This window comes from Pleurodeles waltl, chromosome 7 (assembly GCF_031143425.1).
Source record: "Pleurodeles waltl isolate 20211129_DDA chromosome 7, aPleWal1.hap1.20221129, whole genome shotgun sequence".
Lineage (NCBI taxonomy): Eukaryota > Metazoa > Chordata > Amphibia > Caudata > Salamandridae > Pleurodeles > Pleurodeles waltl.
The window spans coordinates 55720791-55740957 of NC_090446.1; the positions used below are offsets into that span (position 1 = coordinate 55720791).

Here is a 20167-nt window from a genome sequence, read left to right on the forward strand (position 1 = left end):
GGGTGGTGCATCCCCAGATGTGTGGGAGTTGGCTCTTTTGCGAGCTGCTCCCACTACGACGGAATCTGGTGGCAGCTGTGAGGTTATGAAAACGGGGTCTGTGGGAGGCGCTTTATATTTCTTTTCCACCCTTGGTGTTATTGCCCTACTCTTGACCGGCTCCTTGAAGATGTCCTTTGCGTGGCGAAGCATTCCTGGGAGCATAGGCAAGCTTTGGTAGGAACTGTGGGTGGAGGAGAGGGTGTTGAATAAGAAGTCATCCTCGACTGGTTCTGAGTGGAGGTTTACGTTGTGAAACTCTGCCGCTCTGGCCACCACTTGTGAATAAGCTGTGTTGTCTTCTGGTGGTGAGGGCTTTGTGGGATACGCCTCTGGACTGTTGTCCGACACTGGGGCGTCATATAAGTCCCAAGCGTCTTGGTCTTGGTCACCTTGGCTCGCGGTGGTGTGAGCCGGGGAACGTGATGGAGTTTGTGCTGGTGAAACGTCAGTTACAGGTGGAGGAGAGGGTGGTGGAGTTACCTTTTTTGCCATTTTTGTTTGTGGCGATTGGTCTTTTTGAAACTCTAGTCTCCTTTTCCTCCTAATTGGGGGAAGGGTGCTTATTTTCCCTGTTCCTTCCTGAATGAAAATACGCTTCTGCGTATGGTCCACTTCGGTGGATTGCAACTCTTCCTCAAATCTATGCTTTCGCATCTGAGAGGACAGTGATTGCTCCACTGAGTAGGAACCGGTAACTGGGTCGGTTGCGGGTCGTTTTGGCACCGAAACCCTGTCTGCACTCTTTTTCGGCTCCGAGGTGACTTTTTGATTTTGTAGCCGAAATGTCTCGGCGACGATCTTCCTCGGTGCCACTGTCTCGGCGTCGACCCGTCTCGGCACCGCTATCTCGGAGTCGATCCCTTTCAGCAGCACTGTCTCGGTCCCGAGCAGGCTGCGTGCCGGTGTCTCGACCGGAGTCGGACGATCTCGGCACTGTTTCGGCCTTTTTCGGTGCCGACGGTCGGTCACCGAATTTATGGGTCGAGCCATGGCCTGGTGGCAGTGGCGTCCCCTGGGCCTTGTCACTTTTCTTGTGTGTTGCCTTCGACGTCTTACTCACAGTTCTTTGATCGTCGAATTCTTCGGAGTCCGATTCGTGGATCGAGAAGGCCTCCTCTTCCTCCTGTTCCTCGAACTCTCGGTGTGCTGTCGGCGTGGACGCCATTTGAAGTCTTCTGGCTCGACGGTCACGGAGTGTCTTTCGGGACCGGAACGCACGACAGGCTTCGCAAGACTCTTCACTGTGCTCAGGCGAGAGACACAGGTTACAGACCAAATGTTGGTCTGAATACGGGTATTTGTTGTGGCATTTGGGACAGAAACGAAACGGGGTCCGTTCCATCTGCGTTGTCTGACACGCGGTCGGGCCAACCAGGCCCCGACGGGGGATCGAAAGCTACCCCGAAGGGCACCGGAGCTCTGCAAACTTCGATGCGGTGTCGATTCTATCTAAACCGATCCCGAACGCAACAATACCGACGTAATCTTCCGATAGATAGCTAAATTTCCGTTCCGAAACTCGGAGCGACAGGAACACGTCCGAACCCGATGGCGGAAAAAAAACAATCGAAGATGGAGTCGACGCCCATGCGCAATGGAGACAAAAGGAGGAGTCACTCGGTCCCGTGACTCAAAAGACTTCTTCGAAGAAAAACAACTTGTAACACTCCGACCCAACACCAGATGGCAAGCTATGCAAAACATGTGTATCTACAGCGACAGATGCCATCGAACACTCATTTACACAAACCCCCCTCTCCCACCATCCTAACAGCCGATGAGACCTTGTGACCCTCCTACCAACAGGCATACTCTCCACACGTGTGTGGGCAGCAAAAGCTGTGACTCCTGTAGGCCAGACCCACAACAGCAACGGACTGGGAGCATTCTACGGTAAATGAGTAGGGAATGCTGTGACGACACACGCAGTTACATTACATAACAGTGCAGTGGCCTGAGTACGCAGTCGACACCCAGTTGCACTAACAATACAACACTGAGACAGGTATTACTTTCTTTAAGCCAGTGGGCGTTCGATGTGGCTACTCCGAAAGCCACTTACTGATATCACTGCAGAGTTAATGGTTTGCCCCAGAGGAGCATAGACTGTTTGTGCGAAGGAATGTGTCTTTGATGTTGGGCAGAGACCCAGGGTGCAGTCAGCAACCCATTGGCCATGCCAGGTAGTGCTGCACTGACTTTTATGGGGATATTGCATTATGTATAGGGGGTAAGTGGAGCTCACAGGACAGAGAAGTGAAGAAAGCAGGGTGTGGCTCCTGGACATAGAGGGCGACCAAGGTTGTGGTATGGTCTTGCAGAAAAAGGTTCTCATTCACTGCTAATATCAACATACAATTTCTTCATGCCTCACTTTGCCTGTCCAGAGCTGCCCACACTAACACAGTAACCACATTTCTAAGAGAGCTCTAATGTAACAAAAGGGAGCAGCATAGGTGGGGGAAAGAAGAGGGATGTGGCTAAGGTGGGCCCCTCAGACCTCGTCATGGCTTCATAAGCAAAAGCAAGATAGAAGCAACATATAAAATGAACTCCTCTGCCTCCTGCACATTATTTTAAAATGTTGGTAATTTAGTGGACTTTTGTAAAAACTGTGGACTTTTTACAAAAGTGGTGAGTTTGAATATTTTTTACTCTTTTAAAAAATCCTGGTTCTGTCCGTACCTCACAGAAGAAACCATAATTAACCCATTAACAGAGTTACACATTATATCTGACCCGATACACGATTCTTCAACCCCGAATCAAGTGTCAAGTCAATACCATAAATCCACTGTAAGAAAGTGAAATATTATTTGGGGTGTATGGGAGTCCACAACAAGGAATAAGTCCACAAACCTGCCAAGGTAAAACAGGGGTTCAATAACTTAAACTTGGCCTCAGTCTCCTGGTACCTAAGGCACGGTGGAGTCAGGCTAAACTTTAGAAAATGTGTAAGTATTTATCAGTAACAAAACAGTTTAGAGAGCCAAAACACAACACAAAACAAACTACATATTTAGTCAAACAAAGCAAAAAAAGACAATTAGTACAGTTTCATGAAAATGACAAAAATCCAAAAAGGAGAGCCAGAGAGATTATTCTTTAAAGCTTCAAGGCAAAAAGCACCAAAAAAGTAAAACACCAACTAGTAGTTACTAATTGCAGCTGACTGGGATGTGGGCAGGATTCCAGGCTGCCTGCAATGGAGCATGGGCTCAGCTACACCAAGCAGATTCATTTCGGTCAAAGATTTTACCTTTTGTCTAAGGTAGAGAGTTTGGCAGAGAGGGAACTCTGTTGTTAAGGAGACATAATACCCTCTCCACCAAACTGAACTTCAGCCCACCTCATTAAGAGTTAGGCAGAACTTCAGCATGTCAGTGGCAGAGACCTCTCCATCTCAATTGCTGACACACCTCCGATGGCCCGACAGAGTAACAGCAGTCAGAGGTTTGGCCAATTCACCACCACATCAATTTAGAGTGGGTGAAAGCATTGCCAGTTTTCACTGTCAGTCACCACCAAGAAAAATGGAACTGAGATGTGAAAACTGCAGAATGACCGCTTCGCCACGGGAAGACAACCTCAATGGTGTGGGATGTCATTACTTTTTACATCCTGATTTGGGAATTTGTTTTTGAAAATAATAAAAAAAGGTTAAAGGTTTGACGGATGGTCCCTTCCTCCTGAAGGAGACGCTGGTCAAACTTTATAAACAATAACAGGAACCACCATAATGGTGGTCCCTGCCGATGTAAGAGATGTCTGCTAGGCCAGCGAAGATTTCTATATTTGGAGGACAGGTACTACATCACAGTGATGGGAGTATTTTACTCTATTTCCCTGACTGAGTAAAGACCACCCTCAAAAATCGAAATCAGGCCCCTATTCTCTGAAAGGAAAATTTAAATCCTCCAGATGAGCAAAGTTACATGATGTGTCCCCCAAAGATATTACAAAGTCAGATAGCTGCAGAAAAGAGGTTATGCTGAAGCCATTTATTTTAGCGGGAAAAGCTTAGAGAGGGAGAAATTCAAAATGCAAAACCTTCATCAGGCAGATATTTTTCTCTCCTTTTCCTAGATGAGATTTCTGCCTTGAGACTTAAAACTTTATTATGACACCCCAAATTCTCCAGTGGTGTAAACCTGACCCTGGATCAAATGAAGTCCCTTCAAAATCGGACATCTCCACAGCAAGGTCCCACTGACACTTCAGAGTTCTTGGAAGCCCCAGCTTCTCAGAGTTTCTAATGCACTCTCTCTTGGTTGGTTCTAAAGCTCCCAGGACCTCAAGAACAGCACATAGGGGCCAGGATTCAGTCCAGCAGAGGTCACCAGCAGGGTCCAGTCCAGGACCATATGCAATTAATCTGTTGGGCACTTCAGGAAAACGGTTTCTTGCAGTTTGTTGTGTCCCTGCAGCCACACAGGAGGTCAGTCAACTGAACCTTGGAGTCCATTTCTTATTCCTGGGTACAAGTAGAAGGTCCAGCCTGTCTGATCTCCATACAGGTCTCCAATAGAAAGGCCAGTCTTCTTCTGTACATTCTCAGGTAAAGAGTTTTTTGATGAGCTGTGGGTGAGGTGCCACATTTGTAGGATTCGTTAGCCAATGGGAAATGGTGGAAGGGACTCCTTGACACTTACTAAACAATTGGGAAAAAGTTTCCGGGGCAACACTGCTCACGTTTGGAGCAGATCTTGTTTGCCTTATTAGACACCTTTGAATTGGGCACTACTCTATGTACAATCTAAGACAGTGCACCTTTCTGTCTTTGGAGATGGCTGATGTGCCAGCCGGGGGGGCTTAAGGAAATTAGCAGCCCTCTCCTCCTCAGCTAAATCAAACTGGTTCTGGAGCCAGCTGCCTCTTCCAGCGTGCTGGTGCCAAGCTGGTTACAGTGTGTCGTAGGAACAAAGCCTACTTTTTCCCAGATTTCCCTTTACACACAACTACAAATGACCAGGTATCAGCCTCATCCCTTTCAAGTTAATAAAAATTACTGAACCCTCTCCAGTTGTCGTTCCTGAGTTGATATGAGACTCATTATTGCATAAGTCACACACAGATCTTCCTGCAAAAAGGCCTATGCCATTGTCTCTGCTTTGGGAGCTGATTTCACACCTTATTAAGGGGACGAATTGGCAGGGCCATCTGCTAGCAGGCTAATGACTATTAGCCCATTGGACGTTGCAGCAGGCACAGCCTGACTTTTTAAAAGTCACTTTTCCTATTTATTTATGAAAATAAAACTTCACCACTGAATTTGACTTTTAAAAAACAAACATAGTGTTTGACATATTAAGGTAGCTTGTTTCAGACCAAAGTTAGAGTTGCGATTTAATTCTGAGCTTTAGTTTTGCTAATAGGACAATTAAAGTCCTTGACAGTGAAAACAGCTTTTGGGGGCTAGTCGCTGTAGGTAAACGCTAACATCAAATTCATGCATGTACCAATTTTAAATACTAGGCACCCTACTTTGTGGGCCATAAGGCCCACTTAAAAAAGAAAGAAAGGTTTTTTTCCTGTCAAAAATGGTTACTTTGACAAGTCCACTTGCAGATTTAAAAGCTGCGGTCTTGGTGACTTCTGGGCTAATTGTTTAGCCTGTTTTCTTTGTCAGCCTAGTGGGTGGCATGATATGTGCTGCAGTCCATGGGTAACATTTGCCTTTTCCAAGTCACTTGTGTATTTCCTGCACCAAATACTTTGCTCTTGCTGGCATTTGAAATATGCCAAGTGGTTGTTAGCCACATTTACCATGTTTTAGTTCTTAGACAACACACATTGGCTGACTAGACAGCAAGGCTCCTACAGGCAGAGGTGGACAATTCAAAACCAGCAGCATCAGTCCACAAAAAATGGGGGGTGACCACACAAAACAGAGGCGCTTTCTCACATCCACCTTATGTAAGGAGCCGGGTTCTGGGCTTAATTTATCGATACAGGTATGTATGGTGTTAAGATGATAATGAGAAATATTTAACCTGCTGCACAGAATAAACATACACTCATCTTTCACTAACTGCAAAAGACCCTTTTTAAGACAAGAGAATTAAAGGGATTACAACACTGAAGTGGACTGCTCATAGTATCTATATTTTACAGTGAAACATTATCACTGACAAAGAACACATGCAAAAGAGCAACCAACTCAAGTCCTGAATGCAAGTCGAAAAATTGTTTTGAGCAAATAGCACAGCCACCCACAAGACGTAATACACACTGCACATGAAAATTCTGAGATAAAACAAGTAAGATTGTTGTGCACTTCAGAACTGAAAATGATTTAGACAGTTTTGGGATCATGTTTCCTTTGACGTATCATACAAAACAGAAGTCAACTTCAGCATGTTACTTAAATACAGATGTATCAAAAAACAGAAGTTTAAAGATAAGAAACAGGAAAGCAATCATCACAGACTAATATGTGGCTAAGCCGTGGGCTACTCTTACCGCTCTAAAGAATAAAATCACAGCCACCTAACTGGGTAACAGAGTTTTATAAAGCAGAAGAAAAACAGGAGATTCACGGCAGAGACTATTTAATAGTCTGCTGAATTTCCAAACGCAATAGAGATGAAGAGGGCATGTGCCGAGCCAATAGTGCAACTGAGACAGATTTCATGTTTGACTTCGAGAGAAGTTAAATCTCTGCGCTACAGCGCAGACAGCAAAAGAGGAAAAGTGTGTTTCTTCTGGACAGCAGAAATATTTCAAGAGAGGATCTTTACGTAGCCCTCCGAACATTGCCCCAAACTGAAACAATCACATACACAGCTAGCAAACTCACTGGTTGGTAAAGTTGCAGCCATCAGGCCACTGCCACAACTTCTTATGCGTCCTCCTTAACCCGATCCAGTGGTCACTGCTCCCTTTGTAGCGCAGCAGGAAGGTCTAAGCAGGAGAACAGAACCAACATTATGTTTAAAGCACAATATTCAAGAATGTGCCTTGTTGGATAAATGCTACAAGAAGCACAGCCATTTACTAGACTTCGACACAAACGTGATTGGTCAAAGGTAAACTGTAAACTGCCTGAAATAATGACAATTGTTCAGCATTGGATGCTTCATGTATTTACATGCTTTGTTGAGGTGAGGCTCTCCGGTACATAAAGTAGAAGTGCAGAACAACAACTGCCAGGCAAAATTAGGTACATAGGTGTTAATTTAGTAGTATATCCAACTCAAGAAAATTAGAAAATGAACCTAAGTCCAGCCAATGAGATGGACGAATACTGAACTCTGATACCCCTAGAGGTCACTGTAGCACAGACTTTCTACACATGCAGGAACTGCAGGGGGTATTTTGTTTTTAATAAACACATGGGAGGTGTATAAACTCCTTGTCTTCAGTTGACTCAACATCTTCTTTCAAATCATTTCCCTGTACCATCTTGTTGAAAAGAAGTTCAGCACTTTGTGGGCCCCAGAAAACACGGTCTTAATTGTCAAACAGCACTCTGGGATTTGTAGGGTACAGAGATCTGCCTAAACCACTAGCAGTATTAATTTAGTTTTGACTATTGTAAGAAAGTGAGTTGTTAGTTGTACAAGATGAGAGGCCTGCGTAAGTAACAAGTCCACAATTGTCTCCTTAATGGAAACAAATCACTATTAACTTTCTGAAGGTAGGTGATCTGAGCTAGTAATTGTCATTCACAAACATGTGAAAATGACACTCAAAGGATTGACCCGTCAGTGCCTTTTCTTTGAAAAAGGAAAAGTACATTTATTACACACACTACTAAATACTATGCATTAATTTAGAACTGTATACATTGGGCAGATTGGAAATACCTTTGGTGTAATGAGGAAATCACATTTGACTCTTGCTGAGTCACGACCCACTAAATCTCAGTCCCGCTCCTCCCCCATCTGTGCCAGATAGAATATCACAGGGTAATGTCACCACATTAAAATACCAATAATCACATGTTAAGAAAAAGATATGATCACTGAAATCAATAACCATGTTTATGAGAATCACTGCTGCCAATAAGCACTGCAATGTTTATCGAACATCACCATTAGCAATACACTCTCAATAAAACATAAAAAATCAAAATGTACCTGAAATTTTTGTTTGCACCATTAAAACACATTGGACACAAACTCCCAGACTGCAGAACAAAGGTTCCACAGGAAGTACTGCTTGAAAATGAAGGCAATGTCTCCCAAGTCATTCATCCTCTGACCTGAAGACATTGGGGGTCATTCTGACCCTGGCGGTCTCTGACTGCCAGGGCCCAGAATGACGGAAGCACCGCCAACAGGCTGGCGGTGCTTCAAAGCCCAAAACCGGATTTCCCCGGATTTCCCCGGCTGGGCGAATCCGCCAGGGCAGCGCTGCAAGCAGCGCTGCCCAGGGGATTCTGACCCCCTTCCCGCCAGCCTGTTTCTGGCGGTTTTCACCGCCAGGAACAGGCTGGCGGGAATGGGTGTCCTGGGGCCCCTGCACTGCCCATGCCACTGGCATGGGCAGTGCAGGGGCCCCCTAACAGGGCCCCAGCCTGCTTTTCACTGTCTGCCTAGCAGACAGTGAAAAGCGTGACGGGTGCAACTGCACCCGTCGCACACCTGCAACACCGCCGGCTCCATTCGGAGCCGGCTTCAGTGTTGCAGGCGCCTTTCCCGCGGGGCCGGCGGGCGCTACCTTAGGTAGCGCCCGCCGGCCCAGCGGGAAAGTTGGAATGGCCCCAGCGGTCTTTTGACCGCGGGGCGGCCAAATGGCGGTTCCCTCCAGGCGCGCGGCAACCGCCGCCCGCCGGGGTCAGAATGACCCCCATAGAGTTAATCCCTTAAAGTTGATCTGAAGATGGGGTCGGGGGGAGAGGCTCCTGTGCTCCTGCAGCCCGCAAACACTTCCTGGTGAGTGTTGGAGGTGCCCCTGCCCTTTCAGAGGCAACTACATGTCATGAAATATATGCTAATTCAGCCCTGCAGGGCATTCTGGGGTGGTCCCAGACTTGGAGCCATGAATATTTTATTAGTGGCTCTCATGCTGCTTTCAGGAGAGTTTCGCTGCACAGGTGAACTGCTTCGCAAAACAGTTCTTCCCCTGTTTTATTTTGTTCCAACTGAGACACCCCAAGCCTTCTCACATGTTGAGGCAGCAGGAGGAGCCCATGTCTGCGCTGCCCAGCCAGCTGCCCATCCGGCTGGCAGGCCTAATGCTGGTGCAAGGGATTAGCTGCAGTCTGTAAGGATGCTTGTCAGTCCAACTGTCCGTGGTGTTGCCACTTTTGCAGTCCATGTCCAGGGCCTTGCTTTCTTTCATGTTGTGGGGATGCCACTTTTAAGCCCAGGCCAGCCTTTGAGTGGGGCACTCCCTTGGCTAACCATAAAACAGGTTCTAGTCAGTTCTCCCTTTTTCCCTGGGATTGACTCCAGCCTGGTTATTGACACAAAAGATTGGGTGTGTGATTGGGTGTGTGTGTGTGTGTGATTGGGTGTGTGTGTGTGTGTGATTGGGTGTGTGATTGGGTGTGTGTGTGTGTGTGTGATTGGGTGTGTGTGTGTGTGATTGGGTGTGTGTGTGTGTGCGTGTGTGATTGGGTGTGTGTGTGTGTGTGTGTGTGGTTGGGTGTGTGTGTGTGTGTGTGTGTGTGGTTGGGTGTGTGTGTGTGTGGTTGGGTGTGTGATTGGGTGTGTGTGTGTGTGTGGTTGGGTGTGTGATTGGGTGTGTGTGATTGGGTGTGTGTGTGTGATTGGGTGTGTGTGTGTGTGATTGGGTGTGTGTGTGGTTGGGTGTGTGATTGGGTGTGTGTGATTGGGTGTGTGTGTGTGATTGGGTGTGTGTGTGTGTGTGTGTGTGTGTGTGATTGGGTGTGTGTGTGTGTGTGATTGTGTGTGTGTGTGGTTGGGTGTGTGTGTGTGTGTGTGGTTGGGTGTGTGATTGGGTGTGTGTGTGTGTGTGTGGTTGGGTGTGTGTGTGTGTGTGATTGGGTGTGTGTGTGTGTGTGTGTGATTGGGTGTGGGTGTGGGTGTGTGTGTTGGGCAAGGTCCCTTTTAACTATAATCAGGGCAGGGCACAGCTCCCCACCCCAGACATCCTTTCAGGATGTCCCACACCCTCTCTGCCCCCGTCCCTTTTGTGCCCTGCCTGGCTCCAACACATATTTCCCAGTGGGAGAACCATCACCAGGCCAGGCAGAAGAAAACTCCCAGAAACTTTAGAGAGGTAAATCCCAACTTCCTAAAGTGCTATTTCTAAATAATTATATTAAATCGGACTTCAGAGGTTGTTACATTACAATTCAAATGAGTTTAAGAATTATCTGTAGCATGGCAATCGAAATTCAACATTTAATAAAAGATAACAATGTGGCCCAAGGATTTCCCATGGCAGCAGCCTTGCTTCAGTGAAATTTGTTTTGGGGGATATTTCACTGGAAGGACAGGTTCAACATTATGTTTACAAGTTCTCCTTTTAAATATATGCACCAATATTTTATGGGCAATGAGGCCTACATAGAGGTGACATATCTGTATTTAAAATTAATGTCTAGACCTGTCAAAATGGGTATTTTGACAGGTTGAATTTGCGGTTTAAAAATGCCACACGCAGGTTACCTTTGTGCGGCTACTAAGCTGTGCACGACTTTAGTACTGTTGACACACAAAAGGAGAGTATCGGGAATAACTTAATGCCACACCTGCTCCCGTTTTTTAATGGAAAACCATACACACAAAAAAGGTGTGGGGTGATGCTGATGAGAACTGGACTATTAGGTCCTGTTCAGGAAGCGCTAATTAGGCGCATATTCTCCGGGCAAGGAAAGGGTGTGAAGAGTGGCTGTACCTTGGAGGGAGTTCCCTTTATGGACTAGGTGGTCCCACACACATTATAGTGTCATGCTTCATCATATGACCACCTAGCCCCACCCAGGTAAGATGATACTACCTGGGCGGACTCAAACTCGTTGTTAAAAGAACTGCTGAGGGAGTGCTGAAGTTAGATCTAGCTGGCTAATACAAGGGATCCGGGTAAATAATTGGTGAATAATAAAATTACCTTACATATCACCTATTTTGCTGGGGATTTTTAATGTAGGTGTTCGCGGGTAAGCATAAAACTTAGCACAATTAGGAGACTGGGACACTCTTATAGAATTGAAGAGGACACAGATAAAAACTATTCTCCACAGCACTGTCCTGACGGAATACCTGCGTAACAACACGGCGCAGAACGTATTACTTGTGACCACTGAACCTTGTATCTTCTTAGAAGATAGGGAGTTCAGAAAAGATTGGTCACTGATAGCCTGGAAATGCATGCAAGATTGGCTTATCTTGATTATAAAAACAGCAACCAGACTATCTGAAGCCCTAGTCATACAAATTAAAACAGCAGAAAACAATTTAAAAACTGGACTGTCAATGGAATCATATAAAAAGAAGTTAGAAGGAACTAACAAGACCATCAATGAATTTAAGGATTATCTAACCCAACGCAAAATCACAAAATTTCAAAAAGACTAGAAAAAAATTTGCATTAGAGAAAGTATATCGTACTCAAAGGAAGATTATGTCGCCAAATCTTCCTTACCATCCGATACCTCCTCAGGAGGGTACACAAGCTCCGACTCAGATACAGACCTTACACAAACATCACGGCCAAGACGCGGACGACGCAGTACCCCTATGAATAGATGTAATCATCCACATTTTGTTTCCCAATTTCCCCCGTTAAACACGCAACCATTCGGTTGCTCCCCCCCAATATGGGTCACCCACAGAATTTCAACCCCCATTATACCTGGGACCACCCACACCCTGGGTTTACCCTAACACTCCTTTTTTAGGAGGAGGTACAGGAAGGGGAAAGAGGAGGGGAGTAAGCTGGAAACCTAGTGAGAAACAATCGGACAGCGAGATGCACAGCACATGCCAAATATAGCAGCTAGATCCACCACAGTGATTAACCTTAGCCAAAGGACACTAAAAGACACTGAAATAAAGGCCCAGGAGAAGGGTCTAGGTTTCGTCCCCACACCTAAGCTAGATATCTTTAAATTGAGAATCGAAATAGCAGAATTCTTTTGGATAATAAGACTTAAAACCTTCTTCCTGGACTGTCCTGAAGATACCACAGGACAAGACAGGAATACTGGGCTATGACCGAAATCGAGATTCACCCCTCCAAGTCACCAAATGCCGCCGGAGGTACTTGCCTTTGAGAAGTCAGTGAGTCGGAAAATAGACAACCTATGACACAATCCCACTGAGGTTTTCCAGAATATAAGTACCCAGGAAGTAGGGGCTCTAGAGGGACTGCCTAATGACAATGTTAACAATCAAGCCAGCAGATAAGGGGGGTGCCACAGTAATTATGCCAATGGCCATGTATAACGAAGAGTGCCTACGTCTACTAGAGAACACCCGGCACTCTAAAAAAAAAACTTTCTAGAGACCTGACACAGGAGATAAAAGAAGAAATAGCCTTCCTAACAACCAAAGGCTTAGCCAACTGTTGGATGACTAAACATGAGGCAGCCTTCCTTAACCAAGAAAATCCAAAAATACCATATTTCTACATTCTACCAAAAATACATAAGAACAAGCATCCGCCTCCAGGGAGACCAATAGTACGCGGGATCGGATCTATTCTCAAACCTCTCTCACAGATACCCACAAACCTTAAAGATACCAAGGACGTTCTAGTTTTACTAGACAGTCTAGAGTTTGACAAAGAAAACAAACTTCTGATGACGCTGGACGTTGAGTCCTTTTACACGAACATTCTGCAGGAAGCTACCCTTGAAGTTATCTGCAACCTTTTGAACAACAGCCCATGGGACTATATAACACCCCGGGAGTTTGTCTTAGATCTTGCACATACAGCACTTATAAGAAACTTATTTGAATTTAACCCAAAATTTTATCTTCAGGTTCATGGGACATCGATGGGCAGTACCTTTGCCCCAAGTCTAGCCTGTCGGTATGTAGATAATTTTGAGAGAGAATTTGTTTTAACTGAAGAAAATCCATATCTTGGCCCAATCAGGATATGGAAACGTTACATCGATGACATCCTCCTGATTTGGAAAGACACAAAGGAAGAAGGTACCACCTTTGTGACATGGTTGAATGCCCTAAATCCTTTTTTGACATTTACATCAACCATTGGTAGTCCAGAGGTCTCTTTCCTGGACCTCCGGATCTCCGAAAAAGATGGCTCCCGCAAAACAGAAGTCTTTTATAAGCGAACTGATAGGAACAACTTACTACAATTCCAAAGTTTCCAACCACGTTCTCTAAAAGAAAACCTACTAGTGGGCCGATTTTTGCGCCTACGACGTAATTGTACAGAAATGACAGATTATAATAAACATGCCAAGAAACTCACCAATGAGCTACGGGCAAAAGTATATCCCGCACATCTCACGAGAAGAGCAGACAAACGAGCGCGTTCGAGTCATAAGGATATACTACTGCAACCCGCAGAAAAAAATGACACAAAAGACAGGATAATTTGTGTAACAACCTTCAATACCGTATCCAATACAGTGAAAAAAATAATTAACCATGATTGGAAAATCCTGACCTCTGGAGGCCTCCCTTTCCAACCTCCCTTCAAGAAAGCTAAAAGCATTTGCGATATGAATATTCACACCCGCCCACGAGACAGGCCCCCTGCTAAAAAACAAGGGACCTTATGGGATCTACCACCACCGAAAGGACACTTTCCCTGTGGCAATTGCAGTGTCTGTCAATTTACAAAGAAGAGCCTTGAATTAGAATTGGGCCTACAGACACCATGGAAACTAAGGAATTTCACTAAATGAAACAGCAAAAACATTATTTATATGATGGGTGCCTCTGCCGACTCATATATATTGGCATGACCACCAGGAGAGTGGGCACACGCATCTGCGAACATCAAAGCACAATCAGATGCATACAAGATGCTACCCGCCTTACAGAACATTACATCTCCAACAACCATAGTCCCAACGATATGGAATGGTTTGTCATCGATAAACTCAATCATTCAACAATGAACTTGAAGCAAAAAATTCTGTTCTATGAACAAAGATGGGTGTGGAGGCTACACACAGACACTATGGGACTGAACAACCATATTCAATGGTCAGCCCTGTAAACACGATAGTGCCTCCACTATCTCATGGCAGCCTGCTTCCCCCTCTGTATCTCTCCCTTCTGTTTTTTTCTTTATTTCTTTCCCCTTCCTTTCTAAAATAATTTTCCTTTCTCCCTCCTCTCTTCTTCTCCTCTTTCTTTATTCTTTCCCCATCATTCCTTTTTCTTCTTCTTCTCTTTTTTGTTTCCTCTTTTTTCCCCTATTTTTTCTTCTTTTTCCGTTGTTTCTTCTATCTTTTCTTTTCTTTCCTTCCTGTTGTTTTTCTTCTCCCACCCCTCATCAACCCCCCCCCACAAAGCCCACACCCATCCAACAGTTCTGTCTTCACCGGATACTAGTACACCATAAGGCTAATTGATAATTGATACAATCTCCCCCCCCCCTTTATGACTTCTGTTTACCTAAGACATGCACTATTCTAGCATCGGAGGAGGGACCCATCTATCCCACTGATGCTGGTTCCTTCTCTTTTATTGGCTTAACGGCCTTGGCCTTTTACTAGCACTTCGCTCTTTTTGGTTTAATACTCCTGGTCTTTCACAGAGTGTGACTACAAGGGGCAAGCCCCCTCTGTTATAATCCAGACCAGAGGCAAACCGCCTTTGCTAGCAGGGTAAGTCCAATCACCTTTAGACCTCCCTGCCTTTTGGTCTATAGTTTCTCCTGCATGCATTTGTGTGTGATCCCCACGGCATGTTTCAAAAAACCTTTGTGTGCTGTGTGTTTTTGATTGAAGTGGCACTAATTTTTTCATCACGTTTCTTTTATCCTGTTTGTATGCCTCTCCTCTAACACAGAGACTCAGGTAGGCCCCCCATATATTTTTTCAATCTCTATTCTAATTGAGCACTTTCCATACTATCGAGCGTATAGATACGCTCTTTGTCCCTTAGGGATCTTAGACCACGATGAATGCCCCAGACCTTCCAGCTCTCAGAGTGGGCAAAAACATGTTTGTCCCTTTCTTTTAGACTCCTTCAGTCATCATTCTCAACAGAGTCCCTCCCCTGGTTTTATGCTTTCCTGCGAACACCTACATAAAAAATTCCCAGCAAAATAGGTGATTTGTAAGGTAGTTTTATTATTCACCAATTCTTTACCTGGATCCCTTGTAAGATCTAATTTCAGCACTCCCTTAGCAGTTCTTTTAACAACGAGGTTGAGTCCGCCCAGGTAGTATCATCTTACCTGGGTGGGGCTAGGTGGTCATATGATGAAGCATGACACTATAATGTGTATGAGACCACCTAGTCCGTAAAGGGAACTCCCTTCAAGGTACAGCCACGACTTTAGTACTACATGTAACAAGCACAGTCCCCCTTACACTAGCTGCACCGCAGAGGCCTCATCTTAAAAGGCAGACACTAGCTAGAAACACACACAACACAATTTACTATTAAATTACTGGGAGTGAAATTCAGGTAGGGCGCCTCACCGACAATAAAGGTCTAAAAACCGGGGGATCCAAAGCAAAATAACTCCTGGTGTACTAAATGGACCAAGCCTATTTACAACAACTACGTAAATAGCCTTCCTCATTTTATTTACAGTCTCTGGCGCAAGACCAGTAAAAGAGAATTTTATGACCTCCAAAGGAGTTCTTGTTACTTCATCGTAATCAGTATTTTCTCGTCGCTCAACTCTGGTCATAATTTGAGATTTGGGCCTCCATGTCTGGCCACAGTGGAAGGACCTTTATGGCACTTTAATGGACTAATTTGTTCACATATACTGGATCCTCATCTATCTGCCTGTCCAGCATCTCAATGATCCAGTTAGTGATAAGGGCTTCTTCACCCTTAACTCCTATCGGGAGTCCCATTTCTCCAGTTTAGTTTTAGCGTATAGAATTTTGTAGCACCTCTCCTGTATACCAGATGGCAACCAAAAAGTATGGTGACTTGAACAACAAAGAAAGATGAGGAAAGTCTGATGTCTTTAATCTATGAGAAGCCAATAATTAATAGAAGAATAGGGTTGATAACAATTGATGCTTGCTCACTCTCAGGCAGATTAGTTTTATTTTGCTCCCCTTTAGGAATTATGTTTTATGTAAGGAACTGTGTCACTCTAATTCTGGTGCAGAAGGGAAGGTGGTTTCTCTCAAAGTAACATGTTCTTACTATGCAAGATACCTCCTACCATTGTCAGATAATAAAGAAAAGACATTCCATGCCTACAAAGGCATGCTGGGCAGGATGTCCTCTTGTATTCTGTTAATTCACAACTGCCGGATGAATCAGCAGTCTTTTCAGGAAAATTTAAAAAATTGAATATTATCAGTGCAAATGTGCATGAAAAATATGAAGTCTGTTTTCTTAATGTAACAGAGCCTGGAGGAACCCACTCCCAAATATTATCTATAGAAGCATATCTTTTATGGACATGAGCATCTCACCATACAATAACTCATAAGGCACAGCAATGGGTGCGTAGATATGCTCACCAAGTAGGTGGGAGAATGACATGAATGGAAGCTGCACCAACTAATACTGATAGGATTATTCCGGACTTCAAAAAACCCTATCTACTTGTAATGAGTCACAATAGTAAATGCTGGTAGGTGCCAGCGGCTCGGAACAAGGGGAGATTAATTTTTGATGAACTAAAGAGGAATGTTCACTCACGTCTTACGAAGACAACTTTCAAGAGGGAGAGATGCCAAAGCATACTAAGGGCTCTGCATAACATAGGCGAATCTGTTACACAGAACTTCTGCAACTTTTGATTGTTGATCTCATAACACTTGGTCAGAAACTCTACTTTGCCACAGAGGCCAGATTCTTCACCATGATACATCTTGACCTTCACATCTTGATGTGTACCTTGATCAGCTTGACAGCATGGCTCATGATCACAATAAATTCTTCAAGAACTTTAAATGTACTTTCATTAAAATGCACCTTGCTACATTTTAATTGTTCATTTGAGCCAATACACAAGGTGGGCTTGAAATTTGTTATTGGGGAATAGCATTCATGTTAGCGCTAGTAGCAGCCAAAAGGGTTATCAAATTGGAAGAAGTCAACATTAATTAATCATATATGAAAGTCTGTAACCCTTTGTACCAATCCAGACTTTTTTTTTATTTATTTTTTAACCAAGGTGGCCTTGGAGCACGTCTAAACTAATCAGTGATCTCTGATCTTTCCTCTTCAATCCCTCAAAAAGAAGAAAAAAAGGCCCTTTATTCTGTGTGCATGGGAGGATGCTTACATTTTTACATAGCTCGAGCTCAGCCCTTCAGGGAATTGGAACAACTTTTTGTTTTCTTTGGGTACCCAAGTAACTGCCAAACTCTCTCAATACAGGGTGATCCCAGATGGATTACATTTTGCCTTCTTGAAACAAATATCATCCTGTCCGCAAGATTCATGGCACACTTCATTGGAGGTGTGATAAAACATTTTTGAACAATGAATAATCCAAAATTAAGCTTAGCGTCAAACGTGCCCTTTATGGTAGGATCATCACCCATTCGAGGATAGTTACTTGGTATGTAGAAGGAATTATGATTAGGGCACACTTGTCTTGGTTTGCTTTCCAAATTAAACTTCCAAGTTCAGTTCTGTAATTTTATTCAAATTATTTTCATTATTTTTGCAGAGTCTTTAAATTTACTACATGCATTCAATGGTGCCATACAAAAACATTTGTAACCAGGTTCTCATATACTTGTGTAAAGGTGGTCAAGCCTTAGATAGCAGACCTCCAATATTTATACTTATGAGGAAAATGAATACCTAATGAAGGTAAAGTCCGAAACCAAATGGCCTTGTAAAAGCCACACTCTCTGGTGCATTTATCTGGCACAACAGTATTTATGAGATAAACTAGAGACTGTAGAAAAATAAAAATCATTGTACAAATATTACAGAATTTAAGAATGTTTAGTTTTTATAACAAAAAGACATTACATAAAAAAAACCTAATCTTCGTATCTTCTAAACACTTCACTAAAGGGCAGGGGTGGCAGCAGCTCTACTACCGGTAGGAGCCATTACATATCTACAAAACACTACTGACAATCAGTGAGGGTGCCTGCAGTGGGAGAAGTAGCTCTGTGCAACCTTTATTGTAGATGCCGTACTTTCGCCCTCATTCCTTGATTGTCACAGTTTATACTGCTTACTGGTCTAAGTCAAGCTTAAGAATCAATGAAAGATCCAAAGAAAAAGGTAACTTCTCCTTAACAACGGTTCTCTAGTGTTGGCACCTTTCATGGATTCACAGATGATTTGCCCTCCTCCTCTTTTGACATCTTCAGTCTCCTTTCAACATGTGGATTTAAAGTCTAAGCTCTGGTAGTCTTTAAGTGGGGTGGTGGTGGTGGAGGGGGGGGGGGGGGAAATCAGAACACTGCCACCTCACTGGTTTATGCTTGGGTCATTTTAATTAACTTTTTAAGGCTAATTGACTGCAGTTGTGTATTGCCATTGTATGTAGTGGATGTGAATCTATGAAAGAGACCAATGTTGGAGAACTGTAGTGACAGGTAAGTATATTTTTTCCTGCTCTTCTAACTGTTCAGTGCTCCATATTTGGATTTTCCATTTATGAGGTTAATTTCTTCCAGGCAACCTTTAAATCATACTATGAGCTGTTCAGAATATAACACAGCAACAGGAGACAGATACTGCATGAGTTCTTCCCTAGGCGTTCCTCATCGGGTGTACGCAGGTTGGTTTACCTGAGCCTTATATCCGAGTCCGATTAAATGACCTTTGCTTGTATATTTGTGAAGGGCACCAATAAATAAGGCATCTCTTGGCTATTGAGAGATTACGGTAAAATCTTAAAAACAGTAGTCCTCAGGGAATTTCAGAGACTACCAGAACACAACATTTTTAGTGGCAAATATTAGAACTCTTTCCTTTTGCTTCTCCTGCACCTTCCCAGCACCTTTACCTGAAACCTGAATATTGCAAATAAAGATTAAACATACAGAACATGCCACAGTGATCTAGGTGTTTGATTTTTGTGTCTATGCACAAATGTTCTTACACGCCATTGTTACACGCATTCACACACAACACCCCCCATCCTCCCACCCCTCTTTCCTGTCCGACGCCCAATTTACCTTGTCTGGTGAGGAGGTCATCCGGCAGGGAACGGGAAGGGGCACTGCTACCACCTGCACAACACCGTCAGGCCATATTTCTGCTCAAAATACGTCTGGCGGCATTCTACTGGCAGAGCAGTGCTAGTGTAGCAGCGCCAGGTCACCACCGTCCACCAGTATAAACACTGCCGGATTTCCAGCCTTATTGTGGCGGAAGTCAGGAAGTGCTCATAATCTGGCAGACGGATGGTTGCTGCCGTGGTGGTATGTTGGAGGCAGTCACCGCGGCGGTAGGCGTTTATTACCGCCAATGTAATGATGAGGGCAACAACGTTGGTGGTGAGGGTCTTCTTTAAATTCCAGGAGATCAAGCACCCACGTCTATCACCAGCTCTGAAGATGGGGATGCTCTTAGAAGACTGGTCATTGCAATGGAATTGTCCTGCAGTTGCTGATCAACAAGATTTTGGTAATACTGGACAACGTACAAGATTTTGTAATTCATTCCAGTGGGTGGTATTCACAGTGGGCATGGATTCCTGAAAGGCACCTATGAAACCACATGTGAGACAGCCTCATCGTGAAATAGGGATGTCGTCTCACTCACAAGCTCGTTGCCTAATGTTTGAGCAGACTGATGATAATCCACAGAGCACTGACTGAGTGACTGCTGCAGCTCTGCACAGAGTTCCCTCAAAAAATGAATACCCACCTATATGTAGATTTTGTTTATGATAACAGTAGTAGTAGTGGCAAGTCTTGGCTGACTCAGACTTCAGGAACAGGGGGCAAGTCAACAAAACCTTGGAGTTTACTTTGGCAGAAGGAAGAGTCCAGTTTTCCTCCAACAGAGAGCAACTGGCAGCAGAAGCAGTCCTTCCAAAAAGACAGTCGTGTCTGATTGTTTTTGGGAGGTGTGGGGGTCAGAGACTCAGTACTTATACCAAA

The 20167-nt window shown here is 44.3% G+C and overlaps 1 protein-coding gene across 1 annotated transcript in view; it reads right to left on the bottom strand.

Moving 5' to 3' along the window:
• Positions 1-20167, bottom strand: part of LOC138247176 (C-type lectin domain family 2 member B-like) — a 45818-nt gene that overhangs the window by 12874 nt on the left and 12777 nt on the right. The window contains exon 4 of the mRNA XM_069201921.1: positions 6842-6945. Coding sequence (XP_069058022.1) covers positions 6842-6945 — 104 coding nt within the window. The remainder of the gene's footprint in view (positions 1-6841; positions 6946-20167) is intronic.